At 47.3% G+C, this 26,593-nt stretch overlaps 1 protein-coding gene across 2 annotated transcripts; it reads left to right on the top strand.

The window, feature by feature from the left end:
* Positions 1–26,593, top strand: rrn3 (RRN3 homolog, RNA polymerase I transcription factor). 2 transcript variants are annotated; one of them, XM_079253649.1, is made up of 17 exons: positions 1–261; positions 366–422; positions 497–586; positions 12,958–13,087; positions 13,158–13,217; positions 13,301–13,364; positions 14,737–14,806; positions 15,026–15,124; positions 15,219–15,302; positions 18,851–18,971; positions 19,065–19,195; positions 20,577–20,707; positions 20,785–20,972; positions 21,070–21,178; positions 23,724–23,876; positions 24,046–24,130; positions 26,119–26,593. In XM_079253649.1, exons 1-17 carry the CDS (start codon positions 166–168, stop codon positions 26,257–26,259), a joined length of 1,809 nt encoding a protein of 602 aa, XP_079109775.1. In that variant the 5' UTR covers positions 1–165; the 3' UTR covers positions 26,260–26,593. The 2 variants fall into 2 exon arrangements, with proteins under 2 accessions (XP_079109775.1, XP_079109774.1); XM_079253648.1 differs by having other exon boundaries at positions 494–586.

The following is a 26,593-nucleotide window of genomic DNA, read 5'->3' as shown; positions in this document are numbered from 1 at the left end:
CTGTGGAAACCTTTCGCCACGCGCCTTTTTGATGACGGTAAAATCAGCAGGTTATTATCGTGACGTGTTTGACTTTTCCTGCGTAACGCTGTGTGGGGTGACGTCACGGCGCGTGACAGCGCTGATGTCATGTAGTTTGGCGGAAGCGCGTGCAGCGCCGTGAAAATGGAGGCAGGCGGCCGGGAGTTCCTGAACTCCCCCCCGGTGAAGACGGTCCGGTTCGGGGGGAACGTGGCGGAGACGCTGAGAAAACACCGACAGGTGCGGTTCTGTTATAACTTTATTAACACTGCTGCACAAAAACAAACATTGGTTTCAGGCATAAACAGACCCACGTGACCTGATCAGCTGCTGTGTGTTTGTAGGGAGACTGCGGTGATTATGAGCTGCTGAAACATCAGCTGGCGGATCCAGACATAAAGGTACGTGGTACAGGTACAGGTGCGCATGCAGCTGGTGTTTCAGTCTCACTGCAGGCTGCTTGTCTCTCTAGCAGGACGCTCAGATGATCAGCTGGCTGCAGGAGTTCAGAAGCTGCGTCACACAGCTGACGAAGGATCATGAACAGCTCATCTACAGCATTTTGGTAAGAAGACACGTCTACATGTATGATCAGCAGCTAACGAGACGAACACGTCTACATGTATGATCTGCAGCTAACTAACGAGACGAACACGTCTACATGTATGATCTGCAGCTAACTAACGAGACAAACACGTCTACATGTATGATGTGCAGCTAATGAGAGGAACACGTCTACATGTATGATGTGCAGCTAATGAGAGGAACACGTCTACATGTATGATGTGCAGCTAATGAGACGAACACGTCTACATGTATCATCTGCAGCTAACTAACGAGACGAACACGTCTACATGTATCATCTGCAGCTAACTAACGAGACTAACACGTCTACATGTATGATCTGCAGCTAACTAACGAAACGAACACGTCTACATGTATGATGTGCAGCTAATGAGAGGAACACGTCTACATGTATGATGTGCAGCTAATGAGAGGAACACGTCTACATGTATGATGTGCAGCTAATGAGACAAACACGTCTACATGTATCATCTGCAGCTAACTAATGAGACAAACACGTCTACATGTATGATCTGCAGCTAACTAACGAAACAAACACGTCTACATGTATGATCTGCTACTAACGAGACGAACACGTCTACATGTATGATGTGCAGCTAATGAGAGGAACACGTCTACATGTATGATGTGCAGCTAATGAGAGGAACACGTCTACATGTATGATGTGCAGGTAATGAGACGAACACGTCTACATGTATGATCTGCAGCTAATGAGACGAACACGTCTACATGTATGATCTGCAGCTAACTAACGAGACAAACACGTCTACATGTATGATCTGCAGCTAACTAACGAGACAAACACGTCTACATGTATGATCTGCAGCTAACTAACGAGACAAACACGTCTACATGTATGATCTGCAGCTAACTAACGAGACGAACACGTCTACGTGTATGATCTGCAGCTAATGAGACGAACACGTCTACATGTATGATCTGCAGCTAATGAGACGAACACGTCTACATGTATGATCTGCAGCTAATGAGACGAACACGTCTACATGTATGATCTGCAGCTAACTAACGAGACGAATATGTCTACATGTATGATCTGCAGCTCACTAACGAGACGAACACGTCTACATTTATGATGTGCAGCTAACTAACGAGACGAACACGTCTACATTTATGATGTGCAGCTAACTAACGATACTAACACGTCTACATGTATGATCTGCAGCTAACTAACGAAACAAACACGTCTACATGTATGATCTGCAGCTAACCAACGAGACTAACACGTCTACATGTATGATGTGCAGCTAACTAACGAAACGAACACGTCTACATTAATGATATGCAGCTAACTAACGAGACGAATATGTCTACATGTATGATCTGCTGCTAACGAGATGAATATGTCTACATGTATGATGTGCAGCAAATGAGACGAACACGTCTACATGTATGATCTGCAGCTAACTAACGAGACGAACACGTCTACATGTATGATCTGCAGCTAACTAACGAAACGAACACGTCTACATGAATGATATGCAGCTAACTAACGAGACGAATATGTCTACATGTATGATCTGCAGCTAACTAACGAGACGAACACGTCTACATTTATGATGTGCAGCTAACTAACGAGACGAACACGTCTACATGTATGATCTGCAGCTAACTAACGAAACAAACACGTCTACATGTATGATCTGCAGCTAACCAACGAGACTAACACGTCTACATGTATGATGTGCAGCTAACGAGACGAACACGTCTACATGTATGATGTGCAGCTAATGAGACGAACACGTCTACATGTATGATGTGCAGCTAATGAGACGAACACGTCTACATGTATGATGTGCAGCTAATGAGATGAACACGTCTACATGTATGATGTGCAGCTAATGAGACGAACACATCTACATGTATGATGTGCAGCTAATGAGACAAACACGTCTACATGTATGATCTGCAGCTAACCAACAAGACTAACACGTCTACATGTATGATCTGCAGCTAACTAACGAAACAAACACGTCTACATGTATGATCTGCAGCTAACCAACGAGACGAACACATCTACATGTATGATGTGCAGCTAATGAGACGAACACGTCAACATGTATGATCTGCAGCTAACTAATGAGACAAACACGTTTACATGTATGATCTGCAGCTAACTAACGAGACAACCACGTCTACATGTATGATCTGCAGCTAACTAATGAGACTAACACGTCTACATGTATGATCTGCAGCTAATGAGACAAACACGTCTACATGTATGATCTGCAGCTAATGAGACAAACACGTCTACATGTATGATCTGCAGCTAATGAGACAAACACGTCTACATGTATGATCTGCAGCTAATGAGACAAACACGTCTACATGTATGATCTGCAGCTAACTAACGAGACAAACACGTCTACATGTATGATCTGCAGGTAACGAACGAGACGAACACGTCTACATGTATGATCTGCAGCTAATGAGACGAACACGTCTACATGTATGATCTGCAGTTAACTAACGAGACGAACACGTCTACATTTATGATGTGCAGCTAACTAACGAGACAAACACGTCTACATGTATGATCTGCAGCTAATGAGACAAACACGTCTACATGTATGATCTGCAGCTAATGAGACAAACACGTCTACATGTATGATCTGCAGCTAACTAACAAGACTAACACGTCTACATGTATGATCTGCAGCTAACCAACAAGACTAACACGTCTACATGTATGATCTGCAGCTAACCAACGAGACTAACACGTCTACATGTATGATCTGCAGCTAATGAGACGAACACGTCTACATGTATGATCTGCAGCTAATGAGACGAACACGTCTACATGTATGATCTGCAGCTAATGAGACGAACACGTCTACATGTATGATCTGCAGCTAACTAACGAGACGAATATGTCTACATGTATGATCTGCAGCTCACTAACGAGACGAACACGTCTACATTTATGATGTGCAGCTAACTAACGAGACGAACACGTCTACATGTATGATCTGCAGCTAACTAACGAAACAAACACGTCTACATGTATGATCTGCAGCTAACCAACGAGACTAACACGTCTACATGTATGATGTGCAGCTAACGAGACGAACACGTCTACATGTATGATGTGCAGCTAATGAGACGAACACGTCTACACCTATGATGTGCAGCTAATGAGACGAACACGTCTACATGTATGATGTGCAGCTAATGAGACGAACACGTCTACATGTATGATGTGCAGCTAATGAGACGAACACATCTACATGTATGATGTGCAGCTAATGAGACGAACACGTCAACATGTATGATCTGCAGCTAACTAATGAGACAACCACGTCTACATGTATGATCTGCAGCTAACTAACGAGACAACCACGTCTACATGTATGATCTGCAGCTAACTAATGAGACAAAAACGTCTACATGTATGATCTGCAGCTAATGAGACAAACACGTCTACATGTATGATCTGCAGCTAACCAACGAGACTAACACGTCTACATGTATGATCTGCAGCTAATGAGACAAACACGTCTACATGTATGATCTGCAGCTAATGAGACAAACACGTCTACATGTATGATCTGCAGCTAATGAGACAAACACGTCTACATGTATGATCTGCAGCTAACTAACGAGACGAACACGTCTACATGTATGATCTGCAGGTAACTAACGAGACGAACACGTCTACATGTATGATCTGCAGCTAATGAGACGAACACGTCTACATGTATGATCTGCAGTTAACTAACGAGACGAACACGTCTACATTTATGATGTGCAGCTAACTAACGAGACAAACACGTCTACATGTATGATCTGCAGCTAATGAGACAAACACGTCTACATGTATGATCTGCAGCTAACCAACAAGACTAACACGTCTACATGTATGATCTGCAGCTAACCAACAAGACTAACACGTCTACATGTATGATCTGCAGCTAACCAACGAGACTAACACGTCTACATGTATGATCTGCAGCTAATGAGACGAACACGTCTACATGTATGATCTGCAGCTAATGAGACGAACACGTCTACATGTATGATCTGCAGCTAACTAACGAGACGAACACGTCTACATGTATGATCTGCAGCTAACTAACGAGACGAACACGTCTACATGTATGATCTGCAGGTAACTAACGAGACGAACACGTCTACATGTATGATCTGCAGGTAACTAACGAGACGAACACGTCTACATGTATGATCTGCAGCTAATGAGACGAACACGTCTACATGTATGATCTGCAGCTAATGAGACGAACACGTCTACATGTATGATCTGCAGCTAATGAGACGAACACGTCTACATGTATGATCTGCAGCTAATGAGACGAACACGTCTACATGTATGATCTGCAGCTAACTAACGAAACAAACACGTCTACATGTATGATCTGCAGCTAACTAACGAAACAAACCTACATGTATGATCTGCAGCTAACTAACGAGACGAACACGTCTACATGTATGATCTGCAGCTAACTAACGAGATGAATGTCTACATGTATGATCTGCAGGTAACTAACGAGACGAACACGTCTACATGTATGATCTGCTGCTAACGAGACGAACACGTCTACATGTATGATGTGCAGCAAATGAGACGAACACGTCTACATGTATGATCTGCAGCTAACTAACGAGACATACACGTCTACATGTATGATCTGCAGCTAACTAACGAAACGAACACGTCTACATGTATGATCTGCAGCTAACTAACGAAACGAACACGTCAACATGAATGATATGCAGCTAACTAACGAGACGAATATGTCTACATGTATGATCTGCAGCTAACTAACGAGACGAACACGTCTACATTTATGATGTGCAGTTAACTAACGAGACGAACACGTCTACATTTATGATGTGCAGCTAACTAACGATACGAACACGTCTACATGTATGATGTGCAGCTAATGAGACGAACACGTCTACATGTATGATCTGCAGCTAACCAACGAGACTAACACGTCTACATGTATGATGTGCAGCTAACGAGACGAACACGTCTACATGTATGATGTGCAGCTAATGAGACGAACACGTCTACATGTATGATGTGCAGCTAATGAGACGAACACGTCTACATGTATGATGTGCAGCTAATGAGACGAACACGTCTACATGTATGATGTGCAGCTAATGAGACGAACACATCTACATGTATGATGTGCAGCTAATGAGACGAACACGTCAACATGTATGATCTGCAGCTAACTAATGAGACAAACACGTTTACATGTATGATCTGCAGCTAACTAACGAGACAACCACGTCTACATGTATGATCTGCAGCTAACTAATGAGACAAAAACGTCTACATGTATGATCTGCAGCTAATGAGACAAACACGTCTACATGTATGATCTGCAGCTAACCAACGAGACTAACACGTCTACATGTATGATCTGCAGCTAATGAGACAAACACGTCTACATGTATGATCTGCAGCTAATGAGACAAACACGTCTACATGTATGATCTGCAGCTAATGAGACAAACACGTCTACATGTATGATCTGCAGCTAACTAACGAGACGAACACGTCTACATGTATGATCTGCAGCTAACTAACGAGACGAACACGTCTACATGTATGATCTGCAGCTAATGAGACAAACACGTCTACATGTATGATCTGCAGCTAACTAACGAGACGAACACGTCTACATGTATGATCTGCAGGTAACTAACGAGACGAACACGTCTACATGTATGATCTGCAGCTAATGAGACGAACACGTCTACATGTATGATCTGCAGTTAACTAACGAGACGAACACGTCTACATTTATGATGTGCAGCTAACTAACGAGACAAACACGTCTACATGTATGATCTGCAGCTAATGAGACAAACACGTCTACATGTATGATCTGCAGCTAACCAACAAGACTAACACGTCTACATGTATGATCTGCAGCTAACCAACAAGACTAACACGTCTACATGTATGATCTGCAGCTAACCAACGAGACTAACACGTCTACATGTATGATCTGCAGCTAATGAGACGAACACGTCTACATGTATGATCTGCAGCTAATGAGACGAACACGTCTACATGTATGATCTGCAGCTAACTAACGAGACGAACACGTCTACATGTATGATCTGCAGCTAACTAACGAGACGAACACGTCTACATGTATGATCTGCAGGTAACTAACGAGACGAACACGTCTACATGTATGATCTGCAGGTAACTAACGAGACGAACACGTCTACATGTATGATCTGCAGCTAATGAGACGAACACGTCTACATGTATGATCTGCAGCTAATGAGACGAACACGTCTACATGTATGATCTGCAGCTAATGAGACGAACACGTCTACATGTATGATCTGCAGCTAATGAGACGAACACGTCTACATGTATGATCTGCAGCTAACTAACGAAACAAACACGTCTACATGTATGATCTGCAGCTAACTAACGAAACAAACCTACATGTATGATCTGCAGCTAACTAACGAGACGAACACGTCTACATGTATGATCTGCAGCTAACTAACGAGATGAATGTCTACATGTATGATCTGCAGGTAACTAACGAGACGAACACGTCTACATGTATGATCTGCTGCTAACGAGACGAACACGTCTACATGTATGATGTGCAGCAAATGAGACGAACACGTCTACATGTATGATCTGCAGCTAACTAACGAGACATACACGTCTACATGTATGATCTGCAGCTAACTAACGAAACGAACACGTCTACATGTATGATCTGCAGCTAACTAACGAAACGAACACGTCAACATGAATGATATGCAGCTAACTAACGAGACGAATATGTCTACATGTATGATCTGCAGCTAACTAACGAGACGAACACGTCTACATTTATGATGTGCAGTTAACTAACGAGACGAACACGTCTACATTTATGATGTGCAGCTAACTAACGATACGAACACGTCTACATGTATGATGTGCAGCTAATGAGACGAACACGTCTACATGTATGATCTGCAGCTAACCAACGAGACTAACACGTCTACATGTATGATGTGCAGCTAACGAGACGAACACGTCTACATGTATGATGTGCAGCTAATGAGACGAACACGTCTACATGTATGATGTGCAGCTAATGAGACGAACACGTCTACATGTATGATGTGCAGCTAATGAGACGAACACGTCTACATGTATGATGTGCAGCTAATGAGACGAACACATCTACATGTATGATGTGCAGCTAATGAGACGAACACGTCAACATGTATGATCTGCAGCTAACTAATGAGACAAACACGTTTACATGTATGATCTGCAGCTAACTAACGAGACAACCACGTCTACATGTATGATCTGCAGCTAACTAATGAGACAAAAACGTCTACATGTATGATCTGCAGCTAATGAGACAAACACGTCTACATGTATGATCTGCAGCTAACCAACGAGACTAACACGTCTACATGTATGATCTGCAGCTAATGAGACAAACACGTCTACATGTATGATCTGCAGCTAATGAGACAAACACGTCTACATGTATGATCTGCAGCTAATGAGACAAACACGTCTACATGTATGATCTGCAGCTAACTAACGAGACGAACACGTCTACATGTATGATCTGCAGCTAACTAACGAGACGAACACGTCTACATGTATGATCTGCAGGTAACTAACGAGACGAACACGTCTACATGTATGATCTGCAACTAATGAGACGAACACGTCTACATGTATGATCTGCAGTTAACTAACGAGACGAACACGTCTACATTTATGATGTGCAGCTAACTAACGAGACAAACACGTCTACATGTATGATCTGCAGCTAATGAGACAAACACGTCTACATGTATGATCTGCAGCTAACCAACAAGACTAACACGTCTACATGTATGATCTGCAGCTAACCAACAAGACTAACGTCTACATGTATGATCTGCAGCTAACCAACGAGACTAACATGTCTACATGTATGATCTGCAGCTAATGAGACGAACACGTCTACATGTATGATCTGCAGCTAATGAGACGAACACGTCTACATGTATGATCTGCAGCTAACTAACGAGACGAATATGTCTACATGTATGATCTGCAGCTCACTAACGAGACGAACACGTCTACATTTATGATGTGCAGCTAACTAACGAGACGAACACGTCTACATTTATGATGTGCAGCTAACTAACGATACTAACACGTCTACATGTATGATCTGCAGCTAACTAACGAAACAAACACGTCTACATGTATGATCTGCAGCTAACCAACGAGACTAACACGTCTACATGTATGATGTGCAGCTAACGAGACGAACACGTCTACATGTATGATGTGCAGCTAATGAGACGAACACGTCTACATGTATGATGTGCAGCTAATGAGACAAACACGTCTACATGTATGATCTGCAGCTAACCAACAAGACTAACACGTCTACATGTATGATCTGCAGCTAACCAACAAGACTAACGTCTACATGTATGATCTGCAGCTAACCAACGAGACTAACATGTCTACATGTATGATCTGCAGCTAATGAGACGAACACGTCTACATGTATGATCTGCAGCTAATGAGACGAACACGTCTACATGTATGATCTGCAGCTAACTAACGAGACGAATATGTCTACATGTATGATCTGCAGCTCACTAACGAGACGAACACGTCTACATTTATGATGTGCAGCTAACTAACGAGACGAACACGTCTACATTTATGATGTGCAGCTAACTAACGATACTAACACGTCTACATGTATGATCTGCAGCTAACTAACGAAACAAACACGTCTACATGTATGATCTGCAGCTAACCAACGAGACTAACACGTCTACATGTATGATGTGCAGCTAACGAGACGAACACGTCTACATGTATGATGTGCAGCTAATGAGACGAACACGTCTACATGTATGATGTGCAGCTAATGAGACGAACACGTCTACATGTATGATGTGCAGCTAATGAGACGAACACGTCTACATGTATGATGTGCAGCTAATGAGACGAACACATCTACATGTATGATGTGCAGCTAATGAGACGAACACGTCAACATGTATGATCTGCAGCTAACTAATGAGACAACCACGTCTACATGTATGATCTGCAGCTAACTAATGAGACAAAAACGTCTACATGTATGATCTGCAGCTAATGAGACAAACACGTCTACATGTATGATCTGCAGCTAACCAACGAGACTAACACGTCTACATGTATGATCTGCAGCTAACCAACGAGACTAACACGTCTACATGTATGATCTGCAGCTAATGAGACAAACACGTCTACATGTATGATCTGCAGCTAATGAGACAAACACGTCTACATGTATGATCTGCAGCTAACTAACGAGACGAACACGTCTACATGTATGATCTGCAGGTAACTAACGAGACGAACACGTCTACATGTATGATCTGCAGCTAATGAGACGAACACGTCTACATGTATGATCTGCAGTTAACTAACGAGACGAACACGTCTACATTTATGATGTGCAGCTAACTAACGAGACAAACACGTCTACATGTATGATCTGCAGCTAATGAGACAAACACGTCTACATGTATGATCTGCAGCTAACCAACAAGACTAACACGTCTACATGTATGATCTGCAGCTAACCAACAAGACTAACACGTCTACATGTATGATCTGCAGCTACCCAACGAGACTAACACGTCTACATGTATGATCTGCAGCTAATGAGACGAACACGTCTACATGTATGATCTGCAGCTAATGAGACGAACACGTCTACATGTATGATCTGCAGCTAATGAGACGAACACGTCTACATGTATGATCTGCAGCTAACTAACGAAACAAACACGTCTACATGTATGATCTGCAGCTAACTAACGAAACAAACCTACATGTATGATCTGCAGCTAACTAACGAGACGAACACGTCTACATGTATGATCTGCAGCTAACTAACGAGATGAATGTCTACATGTATGATCTGCAGGTAACTAACGAGACGAACACGTCTACATGTATGATCTGCTGCTAACGAGACGAACACGTCTACATGTATGATGTGCAGCAAATGAGACGAACACGTCTACATGTATGATCTGCAGCTAACTAACGAGACATACACGTCTACATGTATGATCTGCAGCTAACTAACGAAACGAACACGTCTACATGTATGATCTGCAGCTAACTAACGAAACGAACACGTCAACATGAATGATATGCAGCTAACTAACGAGACGAATATGTCTACATGTATGATCTGCAGCTAACTAACGAGACGAACACGTCTACATGTATGATCTGCAGCTAATGAGACGAACACGTCTACATGTATGATCTGCAGCTAATTAGACGAACACGTCTACATGTATGATCTGCAGCTAATGAGACGAACACGTCTACATGTATGATCTGCAGCTAATGAGACGAACACGTCTACATGTATGATCTGCAGCTAATGAGACGAACACGTCTACATGTATGATCTGCAGCTAACTAACGAGACGAACACGTCTACATGTATGATCTGCAGCTAACTAACGAGACTAACACGTCTACATGTATGATCTGCAGCTAACTAACGAGACGAACACGTCTACATGTATGATCTGCTGCTAACGAGACGAACACGTCTACATGTATGATCTGCTGCTAACGAGACTAACACGTCTGCATGTATGATCTGCAGCTAACTAACGAGACGAATATGTCTACATGTATGATCTGCAGCTAACTAACGAGACGAACACGTCTACATTTATGATGTGCAGCTAACTAACGAGACGAACACGTCTACATGTATGATCTGCCGCTAACGAGACAAACACGTCTACATGTATGATCTGCAGCTAACCAACGAGACTAACACGTCTACATGTATGATCTGCAGCTAACCAACGAGACTAACACGTCTACATGTATGATCTGCAGCTAATGAGACAAACACGTCTACATGTATGATCTGCAGCTAACTAACGAGACGAACACGTCTACATGTATGATCTGCAGCTAACTAACGAGACGAACACGTCTACATGTATGATCTGCAGCTAACTAACGAGACGAACACGTCTACATGTATGATCTGCAGGTAACTAACGAGACGAACACGTCTACATGTATGATCTGCAGGTAACTAACGAGACGAACACGTCTACATGTATGATCTGCAGCTAATGAGACGAACACGTCTACGTGTATGATCTGCAGCTAACTAATGAGACAATCACGTTTACATGTATGGTCTGCAGTTAACTAACGAGACGAACACGTCTACATTTATGATGTGCAGCTAACTAACGAGACGAACACGTCTACATGTATGATCTGCAGCTAACTAACGACACAAACACGTCTACATGTATGATCTGCAGCTAACTAACGACACAAACACGTCTACATGTATGATCTGCAGCTAACTAACGAGACGAACACGTCTACATGTATGATCTGCTGCTAACGAGACGAACACGTCTACATGTATGATATGCAGCAAATGAGATGAACACGTCTACATGTATGATCTGTGGCTTAACTAATGAGACGAACACGTCTACATGTATGATATGCAGCTAACTAACAAGACAAACACGTCTACATGTATGATCTGCAGCTAACTAACGAAACGAACACGTCTACATGTATTATGTGCAGCTAATGAGAGGAACACGTCTACATGTATGATCTCCAGCTAACTAACGAGACGAACACGTCTACATGTATGATGTGCAGCTAACTAACGAGACGAACACGTCTACATGTATGATCTGCAGCTAACTAACGAGACGAACACGTCTACTTGTATGATCTGCAGCTAAATAACGATACGAACACGTCTACATGTATGATCTGCTGCTAACGAGACGAACACGTCTACATGTATGATCTGCTGCTAACGAGACGAACACGTCTACATGTATGATCTGCAGCTAACTAATGAGACAAACACGTCTACATGTATGATCTGCAGCTAAATAACGAGACGAACACATCTACATGTATGATGTGCAGCTAACTAACGAGACGAACACGTCTACATGTATGATGTGCAGCTAACTAACGAGACGAACACGTCTACATGTATGATCTGCAGCTAACTAACGAGACAAACACGTCTACATGTATGTTCTGCAGCTAACTAACGAGACGAACACGTCTACATGTATGATCTGCAGCTAACTAACGAGACGAACACGTCTACATGTATGATCTGCAGCTAACCAACGAGACGAACACGTCTACATGTATGATCTGCAGCTAACTAACGAGACTAACACATCTACATGTATGATCTGCAGCTAACGAGACGAACACGTCTACATGCATGATCTGCAGCTAACTAACGAGACGAACATGTCCCGTTTGCTCTGCAGAGACTTCCATGGGCTGGTCGGAGTCCTGCGGTGGTGGAGGAGTACATGGCCTTCCTGGGAAACCTGGTGTCGGCGCAGACCGTCTACCTGTGTGCCTGTCTTAAGATGGTGGTCTCCCATTTCACTCCCAGTACGTTTTCCTCCTCAGGTTGTCATGAATGAGATGAAGCCAGTTGTGTCATGATGGGGATGTTTTCCAGGGAGGGTCACCATCTGCGAGGGAGGAGTGGATATCTCCGACTCAGATGATGAAGATGACAGTAAGATTCTCTGTTTGGAATCATTTGTTTTTATGTCCGGAGAAAAGCCGGGTGAATAATGTCCATTCTGTCTTTTGTTGAAGATTTAATCAGAGTGTTTGATCAGTGTCACCAAGCCCTGCAGCTGATCGTCCGCTACGTCCCATCGTAAGTCCTCCGCCATCCGTGTGTTGCTGTTTGATGGTACTCTGTGGTATAAGCAGTAACGTCAGGTTGATGTCTCATACAGCTGTTCATCCAGCAGGGTTTCACTGGAAACTCAAACCTTCCCGTCTTCCAGTTTTTACTGTGAAGGACAGACGTATCGTCACTCAGAATGAAATCTTTTAGAGAAAACAAGAAAAAAAAAAGCCTCAGTTTTCTGCACTAAATAATTATTGTTAAACTTGTTTTTACCGATTTAAATCATCCCCAGTCTGTCAATATGAAGAAGAGCATATTAAACTGAAATATGTGCTGGTGAACATATGCTGGGATGTGTCTACTTGCTGGGGTGTGCCTATGTGTTGGGATCAAGCGGCAACCTCTGGCGTTAAAAAATGAAGCCTATGTGGAAGTGCATAAATCTGCAGTTCCCCCATCATCTGCTAAGGGCTGCAAAACAGAGCAAATCCCCATAGACTCCCATGTTAAAAAGATCAACTTCACAGCAGAAATAAACATGATTACAGCAGAAATAAACATGTTTACAGCCTTGTTCAAAAATCCATTTTAGGTTTAATAGGTCAGGTTACCTTCATGATAACTGGGGGGGAGTAAAAAACTCGCCCGTTTAAAAGTAATTTAATCTCGAAGTTCGGCAACTTTAGGGGCGTGTCCGTTTGATTGACAGTTACCCGATCTCCTGCTTCAAGTCAGAAGACCATACAAAAACTGCGGTTTTTAGCCGGTTAACAACGTGACCTAGTTTAGCCCGCTTACCTCCATTAGCTGGTTAGCTCCCATTATCTCGGGGTTAGCTCGGTTAGCTCGATGTCAGTCATCCACAACCCCCTCTCAGCTCCACCTCTTTGCCCATATTTGTATTTTCCGGGTGAGACGACACGCATGATGCTGCCAACATGGCGACGGTAGGAACCGCCCACCGAGCTTCAATTCAGCTCTTCAGAAACCTACGGGTGACGTCACGGAGGCTCCGCCCATCTCTTTATAAACATTCTATGGTTGGGATATGCGTACATTTGCACGAAAGGCATACATGTTGAGCTGTGCGTACGTGTTGGGATATGTGTATGTGCTTGAATGTGCGTGCGTTTTGAGATGTGTGTTCTGTGTGTAAAACTTAGTTTGTCTTCTGGATCTATAAAGTTTGAACATTTTTCTCTTTTAAAACTTCTCGTTTAATTACATGAGAAAAAAGTTGTATTTTAAAATTAACTTTTAAAGATCATTTATGGAAACCAGAAGTTAGATGCTTGTTAATATTTATAGATGTTTTTTCTGAAATATCTACACATTAAAAGATTTATTGAAGAGATTTTGACTTGAACAGTTCTCCATTTCTCTGTTTTTCTTGAAGCACGAGTCGTTTTCTCACGCCCATCCTGCAGGACAACTTCCCCTTCGTTCAGAAGTCCTCCAGAACTCTGGTAAGCGGTAGTCTGAATCTCTAACCCTGGTGGCCCTCATCCTGCAGGATTTCCATGTGTCCCTGCTCCAACACGCCTGGTTCAATTAATTGCAGAACTTGACAGGCTGTTGCATCCATCAGGTTTTAATCAGGCGTTCTGGAGCCCTTCCACCACTGTCTCACCAGGAGGTTTACAATCCAAGCCTCCTGTTGGTTTCTAATCATTTGTTCTTTGAAGGAGTGCTACGTGCACAACCTACTGAGGGTGACGGTGTACATCCCGTCCATCCGTCGGGACGTGCTGGAGCTGATCATCGGAAAAATGCTCAAACTGGATGTAAGCCGTGCAGATACAAATGAAACATGAAGCGACTGCTCCACCAGCAGGAAGCTGTGAGTCCAAGTGTGTTAGCAGTGTGGTTGTGTTTCAGGTGAGTGCGTCCCGGTCCGACATCGAGGAGGCCGAGGAGAACGCGATGCAGAACCAGCAGCCTGAAGAGGGACTGTTTGACATGGTAAATTGCCATGGTTTCACTCCAAGTGCTAAAACCTTTTTGTAGATGATGATGTTACGGTGGGAAGATTGGGTCATGACAGGAACAGAAAGTCCTCTGCTGACACCTGAGCCATGTGGCACTTGCGCCATGTGACACCTGTGACATCTGCGCCATATGACACCTGCGACATGTGACACTTGTGACAGCCGCGACACGTGACACTTGTGACACATGCGACACTTGTGCCTGTGAAATCTGCGACACGTGACACTTGCACCACTTGCGCCTGGGAAACCTGTGACACCTGTGACACCTGCGACACGTGACACTTGTGACACCTGCGACACGTGACACTTGTGACACCTGCGACACCTGACACTTGTGACACCTGCGACACGTGACACTTGTGACACCTGCGACACGTGACACTTGTGACACCTGCGACACGTGACACTTGTGACACCTGCGACACGTGACACTTGTGACACCTGCGACACGTGACACTTGTGACACCTGCGACACGTGACACTTGTGACACCTGCGACACCTACGCCGTGTGACACCTGCGACACGTGACACTTGTGACACCTGCGACACCTACGCCGTGTGACACCTGCGACACGTGACACTTGTGACACCTGCGACACCTACGCCGTGTGACACCTGCGACACCTGACACTTGTGACACCTGCGACACCTACGCCGTGTGACACCTGCGACACCTGACACTTGTGACACCTGCGACACCTACGCCGTGTGACACCTGCGACACGTGACACTTGTGACACCTGCGACACGTGACACTTGTGACACCTGCGACACCTGCGACACGTGACACTTGTGACACCTGCGACACGTGACACTTGTGACACCTGCGACAAGTGACACTTGTGACACCTGCGACACGTGACACTTGTGACACCTGCGACACGTGACACTTGTGACACCTGCGACACGTGACACTTGTGACACCTGCGACACGTGACACCTGCGACACCTGACACTTGTGACACCTGCGACACCTGACACTTGTGACACCTGCGACACCTACGCCGTGTGACACCTGCGACACCTGACACTTGTGACACCTGCGACACCTACGCCGTGTGACACCTGCGACACGTGACACTTGTGACACCTGCGACACCTGACACTTGTGACACCTGCGACACCTGACACTTGTGACACCTGCGACACGTGACACTTGTGACACCTGCGACACCTGACACTTGTGACACCTGCGACACCTACGCCGTGTGACACCTGCGACACCTGACACTTGTGACACCTGCGACACGTGACACTTGTGACACCTGCGACACGTGACACTTGTGACACCTGCGACACGTGACACTTGTGACACCTGCGACACCTACGCCGTGTGACACCTGCGACACGTGACACTTGTGACACCTGCGACACCTACGCCGTGTGACACCTGCGACACCTGACACTTGTGACACCTGCGACACCTACGCCGTGTGACACCTGCGACACGTGACACTTGTGACACCTGCGACACCTGACACTTGTGACACCTGCGACATCTACGCCGTGTGACACCTGCGACACGCGACGCTTGTGACACCTGCGACACGCGACGCTTGTGACACCTGCGACACCTACGCCGTGTGACACCTGCGACACCTGACACTTGTGACACCTGCGACACCTACGCCGTGTGACACCTGCGACACCTGACACTTGTGACACCTGCGACACCTGACACTTGTGACACCTGCGACACCTACGCCGTGTGACACCTGCGACACGTGACACTTGTGACACCTGCGACACGTGACACTTGTGACACCTGCGACACGTGACACTTGTGACACCTGCGACACGTGACACTTGTGACACCTGCGACACGTGACACTTGTGACACCTGCGACACCTGACACTTGTGACACCTGCGACACGTGACACTTGTGACACCTGCGACACCTACGCCGTGTGACACCTGCGACACGTGACACTTGTGACACCTGCGACACCTACGCCGTGTGACACCTGCGACACGTGACACTTGTGACACCTGCGACACGTGACACTTGTGACACCTGCGACACGTGACACTTGTGACACCTGCGACACGTGACACTTGTGACACCTGCGACACCTGACACTTGTGACACCTGCGACACCTACGCCGTGTGACACCTGCGACACCTGACACTTGTGACACCTGCGACACCTACGCCGTGTGACACCTGCGACACCTGACACTTGTGACACCTGCGACACGTGACACTTGTGACACCTGACACTTGTGACACCTGCGACACCTACGCCGTGTGACACCTGCGACACCTGACACTTGTGACACCTGCGACACCTACGCCGTGTGACACCTGCGACACCTGACACTTGTGACACCTGCGACACGTGACACTTGTGACACCTGCGACACCTACGCCGTGTGACACCTGCGACACCTACGCCGTGTGACACCTGCGACACCTACGGCGTGTGACACCTGCGACACGTGACACTTGTGACACCTGCGACACCTGACACTTGTGACACCTGCGACATCTACGCCGTGTGACACCTGCGACACGCGACACTTGTGACACCTGCGACACCTACGCCGTGTGACACCTGCGACACCTGACACTTGTGACACCTGCGACACCTACGCCGTGTGACACCTGCGACACCTGACACTTGTGACACCTGCGACACCTACGCCGTGTGACACCTGCGACACCTGACACTTGTGACACCTGCGACACCTACGCCGTGTGACACCTGCGACACTTGTGACACCTGCGACACCTGACACTTGTGACACCTGCGACACCTACGCCGTGTGACACCTGCGACACGCGACACTTGTGACACCTGCGACACCTACGCCGTGTGACACCTGCAACACCTGACACTTGTGACACCTGCGACACGTGACACCTGCGACACGTGACACTTGTGACACGTGACACTTGTGACACCTGCGACACCTACGCCGTGTGACACCTGCGACACCTGACACTTGTGACACCTGCGACACCTACGCCGTGTGACACCTGCGACACCTGACACTTGTGACACCTGCGACACGTGACACTTGTGACACCTGCGACACCTGACACTTGTGACACCTGCGACACGTGACACCTGCGACACGTGACACTTGTGACACCTGACACTTGTGACACCTGCGACACGTGACACCTGCGACACGTGACACTTGTGACACCTGACACTTGTGACACCTGCGACACCTACGCCGTGTGACACCTGCGACACCTGACACTTGTGACACCTGCGACACCTGACACTTGTGACACCTGCGACACCTGACACTTGTGACACCTGCGACACCTACGCCGTGTGACACCTGCGACACCTACGCCGTGTGACACCTGCGCCACGCCACACTGATGCGGCTGTGTGTAGCAGTGTGTTTAGCCTACGAAGCCTATGCGGAAGTGCATAAAACTGCAATCCCCCCCCCCCCCCCTCATCCGCTAGGGGCTTTGAATCTGATCAAATCCTGATCCTGGTTTATAGAAATATTTGCTGGAGTTCATGTTTCCTGCTGGTTGGGTTCTTCCTGTCAGGACGAGGACGTGTCCAGCGATCGTCCCTCCACCGGTGTGATGGCGCATCCTGTGGCAGCGAGGCTGGACGCCCTGATGGTCGTTACCATGGCTTACATCAAGGACGTGTGCCACGTGGACGGTCGGTGAATCCTCCCACTCTAACGCTGGAATCATCTGTGTTCTGCAGATGAGTGGGATGTCTCACTGTTTCTGGTCCGGTGTTCTCCTGCAGGCTCGTTTCACGTGGAAAAGACGAAGGAGCTGTACAAAGATCTGCTGAGTGTGTTTGATAAGCTCATCCTACCAACACATGCTTCCTGCCACGTCCAGTACACCCTGTTCTACCTCTGCAGCTTCAGACTGGTCCGTGTTCCCCCCACACTGAATACTCAGCACCAGTAGTAGTAGCAGTAGAAAGTAGTTGTAGTAGCTTGTATAACCTCCTGCTGAGCCGTGGTTTCGCTGTGCAGGTCCAACATGTCTGATTTTAAACGTGAACAAAAGCAGAATTTTCTCCCCAGTAGAACTTGAACATTCCAGATGATGAAACTGAGACATTTTATCATTTGATGGAAAGATGAGCTGGTTGGGAGTCTGATGCAGAAAGGTTACTGGTGCAAATCAGAAACAGTAAACTGGTGGGACTGGAAACGGGTCATACTGGGTATATGAAGGAGCACTTCAGGGAGGCAGAGTCTCTCTGGAGACCCTTGGTTGAGTTTCAGAGATGATGATCGGCTCTGGGGTCGGTTCTGACTGCCCCGTGCTGTGCATCAGTAAGAACCGGGCCAGGAGGAACCTGACCCTCTGCAAGGGCACTGCTTCTGCGGGGGGCAGGAGGTGTTGTGGAATCACTTGGCCCCCCCCCCGTCTCCAACCACAGCTGCAAACCCAGCAGGGACACAGAGGAACTCCAGTATGTTCCCAGTAAATAAACTGGAGTCAGAGACGTCTCATGTGGACGTTCAGTTCTGAAGTGAAACAAAGGAATGAAGCTCCTGCAGCATCATCTGGACCATCTGCTTCCAGCGTCTCTGTGGACTCACCAGTTTTCCCAGCAGCTTCTAATCTGTGGGAGTGGGCATCGGCCCCCCCTTCCTCCTCCTGTGGACGGCCATGCGCTTTTCCCTCCCGCCTCCACCACATCACATAGTTTTACATTTTACAACCTGGTCTGCTAGAATTTCTTCCTCACATTCCAGAAAATTCCTCCTCCTGCTTTTTCCCTGCTGAGCATCATGGAAATGAGATGATTAATATTTATCAGCCTGAGCTTTTCTAGACAACATGTGGGCGGGACCAGAAGCTCCAGGTTCACTGTTGATCCTGATGGAAGAAGGGAAACAGGCTCTGAACCGGGAAGTTCTCCATTCGTACGCCGCCTGGAGTCATCGTTGCTACATACAGATTCATGAAGGAGGCTGCTGGACTGTAGAGCAGCTAGAATCCTGCATCAGACCAGAATGAGGCAACAGTCCTCTGAGGAGATGCAAACAAAGTAGTTCCTCGCCATGGAACGGCTTTATACAGATGCTAACATCTGCTGATGGTAAAATGTCTTGCTTTCATCACCTGAAATGCTGTTTATCTTCTAAAGGGAATAAAATACGAGCTGAAGGGATCCTGGTTTCACCCAGACCCAACTCTCTTAGAACTGGATCGTATGATAGACTCAGCTGTTTTATCTGCATGTTTATCAGATGTGGAGCTCTGGTTTTATGTCTTTTCCTTATTTTACTGTCAGGCTCTGGCAGAAGCCTTCCTGGATCACCTGTGGAAGGTCCTACAGAACCCGTCTCAGCCTGCTGTCCTCCGCCAGGCCGCCGCCGGGTACATGGGAAGCTTTCTGGCCAGAGCCAAGTTTGTTCCCGTGGTGTAAGTCTCTGTTTCAGAGAACACGTGTGAACCACGTGATCTGTGTTTTTACTCTAACATGGACACTTGTCCTGCAGTACCGTGCGGGCCTGTCTGGACCTGCTCTTCTCCTGGATTCACGGCTACATAGACAGCCAGGACAACAGCGGCAAACAGGTGTGCTGTGACGTCAGCCTGCACGGGCCCTTCTACGCCGTCTGCCAGGCCGTCTTCTACACGCTCATCTTCAGACACAGAGGCATGCTGGAGGCCGACATGAAGAAAGGTAAGCATGGTGGAACGTCCCAGAACGTGGCAGAACGTCCCAGAACGTGGCGTCTGACTTACCCAGACCAGAGTTCAGACTGTGCTCTCTGTGTCAGGTCTGGAGTACCTGCAGAACCTGAACCTGGAGCGGGTGGTGATGTGTCAGCTGAATCCTCTGAAAGTGTGTCTGCCTTCGGTCACCAGCATGTTCGCAGCGATTACCAGGTACGTGCAGCGATTACCGGCTACGTGCAGCGATTACCGGCTACGTGCAGCGATTACCAGGTACGTGCAGCGATTACCAGGTACGTGCAGCGATTACCGGCTACGTGCAGCGATTACCAGGTACGTGCAGCGATTACCGGCTACGTGCAGCGATTACCGGCTACGTGCAGCGATTACCAGGTACGTGCAGCGATTACCGGCTACGTGCAGCGATTACCAGGTACGTGCAGCGATTACCGGCTACGTGCAGCGATTACGGCTACGTGCAGCGATTACCAGGTACGTGCAGCGATTACCAGGTACGTGCAGCGATTACCGGCTACGTGCAGCGATTACCAGGTACGTGCAGCGATTACCAGGTACGTGCAGCGATTACCGGCTACGTGCAGCGATTACCGGCTACGTGCAGCGATTACCAGGTACGTGCAGCGATTACCAGGTACGTGCAGCGATTACCGGCTACGTGCAGCGATTACCGGCTACGTGCAGCGATTACCGGCTACGTGCAGCGATTACCGGCTACGTGCAGCGATTACGGCTACGTGCAGCGATTACGGCTACGTGCAGCGATTACGGCTACGTGCAGCGATTACCAGGTACGTGCAGCGATTACCAGGTACGTGCAGCGATTACCAGGTACGTGCAGCGATTACGGCTACGTGCAGCGATTACCAGGTACGTGCAGCGATTACCGGCTACGTGCAGCGATTACCAGGTACGTGCAGCGATTACCAGGTACGTGCAGCGATTACCAGGTACGTGCAGCGATTACCAGGTACGTGCAGCGATTACCAGGTACGTGCAGCGATTACCGGCTACGTGCAGCGATTACCGGCTACGTGCAGCGATTACCAGGTACGTGCAGCGATTACCAGGTACGTGCAGCGATTACCGGCTACGTGCAGCGATTACCGGCTACGTGCAGCGATTACCGGCTACGTGCAGCGATTACCAGGTACGTGCAGCGATTACCAGGTACGTGCAGCGATTACCAGGTACGTGCAGCGATTACCGGCTACGTGCAGCGATTACGGCTACGTGCAGCGATTACCAGGTACGTGCAGCGATTACCGGCTACGTGCAGCGATTACCAGGTACGTGCAGCGATTACCAGGTACGTGCAGCGATTACCAGGTACGTGCAGCGATTACCGGCTACGTGCAGCGATTACCGGCTACGTGCAGCGATTACCAGGTACGTGCAGCGATTACCAGGTACGTGCAGCGATTACCAGGTACGTGCAGCGATTACCGGCTACGTGCAGCGATTACCGGCTACGTGCAGCGATTACCGGCTACGTGCAGCGATTACCAGGTACGTGCAGCGATTACCGGCTACGTGCAGCGATTACCAGGTACGTGCAGCGATTACCGGCTACGTGCAGCGATTACCAGGTACGTGCAGCGATTACCAGGTACGTGCAGCGATTACCGGCTACGTGCAGCGATTACCGGCTACGTGCAGCGATTACCGGCTACGTGCAGCGATTACCAGGTACGTGCAGCGATTACCGGCTACGTGCAGCGATTACCAGGTACGTGCAGCGATTACCAGGTACGTGCAGCGATTACCAGGTACGTGCAGCGATTACCAGGTACGTGCAGCGATTACCAGGTACGTGCAGCGATTACCGGCTACGTGCAGCGATTACCGGCTACGTGCAGCGATTACCGGCTACGTGCAGCGATTACCGGCTACGTGCAGCGATTACCGGCTACGTGCAGCGATTACCAGGTACGTGCAGCGATTACCGGCTACGTGCAGCGATTACCGGCTACGTGCAGCGATTACCGGCTACGTGCAGCGATTACCGGCTACGTGCAGCGATTACCGGCTACGTGCAGCGATTACCAGGTACGTGCAGCGATTACCGGCTACGTGCAGCGATTACCGGCTACGTGCAGCGATTACCGGCTACGTGCAGCGATTACCGGCTACGTGCAGCCTGTCCTGCTGCTGAGACGATGAAGTAAAAACAAACGACTGATAACAGAATAGGGCTGTGTCGATATGCTTTCGTCCCGATTCGATTCAGATCTTTTGGGTGCCGATTCGATTTAAATTGCGATTCTCACAATTCTCCGATATTGCTGATTTTTGTAGGTTAAAAAAACAAAAAAGTGTAAAACGGTTCATTCTGCTGCTGCAAGAAGATGAGTTAAAGGATCAATGAAAGCAATAAAAATGACAAAAATTTTATAGTTGAATAATTTTATTTGGGAAAAAAGTATTTTTTTTAACAAAAAACTTTATTTTAAAAGTGAAGAAAGAAATCCAGATTTTCCGATTTTCCCACCCTGATAACAGAACCTGAGGCAGAAGGCTGAGAGATGATGTCGCACTGAAGGAATCGGGGAATGTGTCATATGTGTGCTGACTGGTTTACCTCAGACACAAGTGCGGCGGAGCAGCCAAACACAGACCATGTGAGCAGGTGTTCCTGACCCTGCAGCTGTTATGTACTGGTTCAGCGAGATGATCGGTTCTTCTGGTCTGACGTTGGTTTCAGGATGAGCTAACATCCCTCCTGCTGGGCTCGTTTCAGGAAGTATCAGGTGGTCTTCTGCTACACCATCATAGAGAGGAACAACCGGCAGGTGCTGCCGGTGGTCCGCAGCTCCGCAGGGGGGGACGGGGTGACCGCCGTCACCAACCCTCTGGACAGCTTCTTCCCATTTGACCCCTACCTGCTCAGGAAGTACGTAGACCACAGATGGTTCAACACCCTCATCACTCTTTCATCCTGTTGGTTTACAGCAATGACCGTCTGCTCAGGAACATGTTTCTAGAGCCAGAATGTTTATTTCTACCAGAAACCGTAAACGACAACATGAAGCAACCTGAACAAGGCTGTCTGTATTTTCCAGGTCTGGTCAGCTGATAGAGCCTCTGTACCAGGTGTGGGAGGAGCCTGCCGACACCGACCTGCTGCCCCCCCTCACAGCCCCACAGGTGGGATCAGGGTTACTTTATTTAACGGCTAAGTACACGTGGTTCTCCACGTGTACGAGCGGGTTCTCTGTGTACTAGCGGGTTCTCCGCGTGTACTAGCGTGTTCTCCACGTGTACCGAGTGGGTTCTCTGTGTACTAGCGGGTTCTCCGCGTGTACTAGCGTGTTCTCCGCGTGTACTAGCGTGTTCTCCACGTGTACTGAGTGGGTTCTCTGTGTACTAGCGGGTTCTCCGCGTGTACTAGCGGGTTCTCCGCGTGTACTAGCGTGTTCTCCGCGTGTACCGAGTGGGTTCTCTGTGTACTAGCGGGTTCTCCGCGTGTACTAGCGGGTTCTCCGCGTGTACTAGCATGTTCTCCACGTGTACTAGCGTGTTCTCCACGTGTACCGAGTGGGTTCTCTGTGTACTAGCGGGTTCTCCGCGTGTACTAGCGTGTTCTCCACGTGTACCGAGTGGGTTCTCTGTGTACTAGCGGGTTCTCCGCGTGTACTAGCGTGTTCTCCACGTGTACCGAGTGGGTTCTCTGTGTACTAGCGGGTTCTCCGCGTGTACTAGCGTGTTCTCCACGTGTACCGAGTGGGTTCTCTGTGTACTAGCGGGTTCTCCGCGTGTACTAGCGTGTTCTCCACGTGTACCGAGTGGGTTCTCTGTGTACTAGCGGGTTCTCCGCGTGTACTAGCGTGTTCTCCACGTGTACCGAGTGGGTTCTCTGTGTACTAGCATGTTCTCCACGTGTACTAGCGTGTTCTCCACGTGTACCGAGTGGGTTCTCTGTGTACTAGCGGGTTCTCCGCGTGTACTAGCATGTTCTCCACGTGTACCGAGCGGGTTCTCCGCGTGGACGAGCGGGTTCTCCGCGTGGACGAGCGGGTTCAGTTTTGGAATCACCTGTTTTCTGCATCACTGAGAGGATTCTTTGTTCTGTAAACATTATGTAGGAGGAGGAAGTAGGTCCCATGAAACCAGTTTTATACGCGAGTCTTAGGATGGAACCTGGTCCAGGATGAGTCTGATATTCTTGTCTGTGTAACTAGAAGCCAAAGTGAAACCATCCAGAGGGATTCTACTGACAGACAGCACTGGGGTCGGTCTACATTCCTGTTATGTAGTCAGATTCTTTTAGCATCGTTAGCCTGATGGCTAACTGCTTTTGCATCGCGTTTTGGCTAACTTGTGTAAGTCTGCGAACTCGTTTGTTTAGCATCATTGCCTCCATACAGCCCTAAAATCTGACCCAGGATGTTATTGTTACATTATGATTGTTTTGATTTTATCCACCACAAGGCCTCTGTAAGGAAACTCTGCAGTCGCTGCGAATTTGTCCATATTTTAAACCTGATTTGACTCTTTTCCTCTGTTGATCATTTTAACTGTTAACTCCAGTCAGCTATCGATGCTGCAGCTTCATTTACATATAAATTGATCAGATCTAATCACATCTCTACATTTTAGAGATCAGGTGTGGTTTTTTGTGTCTGAAGAGTTGTTTTTAATGTGCTAAACAATCATTTTTATGTGAAAGACTTTCTGATGAAAGATTCTTTATAATAGAAATTTGACTGGATTTTATATTATTACATGCTGAAATGTTTCTGCACTTTTCAGTACATAGAGAATAACTACGTGTTGACTGCAATAGTCACAACATTCCTAAGAAACAAAAGGAAAACAGACTTGATTTTTAGTTGTGGGTTAAATTGTTTGGTTAACAAGCGAACAGCGAAGGTGACAGGTGTAGGACCTGTAGACCTGCAAACAACAGTAAGACGAAATGGAATACTTTGGTTGTTCTTCTGAAGCTGGTAGAGAAACAACCCCCACCTCCATGCTTTACCACGGTCCAGTTGGAGTCGCCCCCCTGGCTTTTCTTCAGTCATTAAATAAATCGGGACTCCCTCTGGACTCCTGCTCTCTGCTGACTCTAACAACACGAGTCCCGTGGCACGTCTCTGCACCTGCATCCTGAATAAGTGTTTCCTCTGTTTCAGGGCTCAAAGGAGGACGAGGACGACTTCCTGTGTGAGGAGACCCCACACTCTGAGGGCATCCTGGGAATGACGCCCAGCTCCTATGGGTCAAACATCTGCAGTCTGACCAGCGTGGGATCGCCCCCCTTCCCCAGACACTAGCCAGCATAGCCAGTTTTAACCAGAAGCACCAGCTCTGGGAGCGTTTTGAGTTGGACCTTTTCTTTCCTCTGTGGACATGAATCCACAGCAGCCAGGAGCTCCTGAGACATCTGTTTCTGGAAGATTATCTGTATTTGTGTTGCTGAACTAGACTGAGACAGTAACAGCTGATGGAGGTGGGATGTACATAAAAAACAGAGCTTTTTAAAGAGAGAGCCCTGCCAGCTCCTAATGACCAGCTTCACATTGTACAGTTTTAAACCAATACTGTAAATAACGTTTGTTCTTTTTAAATGTTGATAATGGCGCTTAAATAAACAGTTTCAAGACTTTT

Source organism: Telmatherina bonti (genome assembly GCF_933228915.1).
Source record: "Telmatherina bonti genome assembly, chromosome: 14".
Lineage (NCBI taxonomy): Eukaryota > Metazoa > Chordata > Actinopteri > Atheriniformes > Telmatherinidae > Telmatherina > Telmatherina bonti.
The sequence above is the reverse complement of the archived record's forward strand: the minus strand, read 5'-3'. Positions and strand labels throughout refer to the sequence as shown.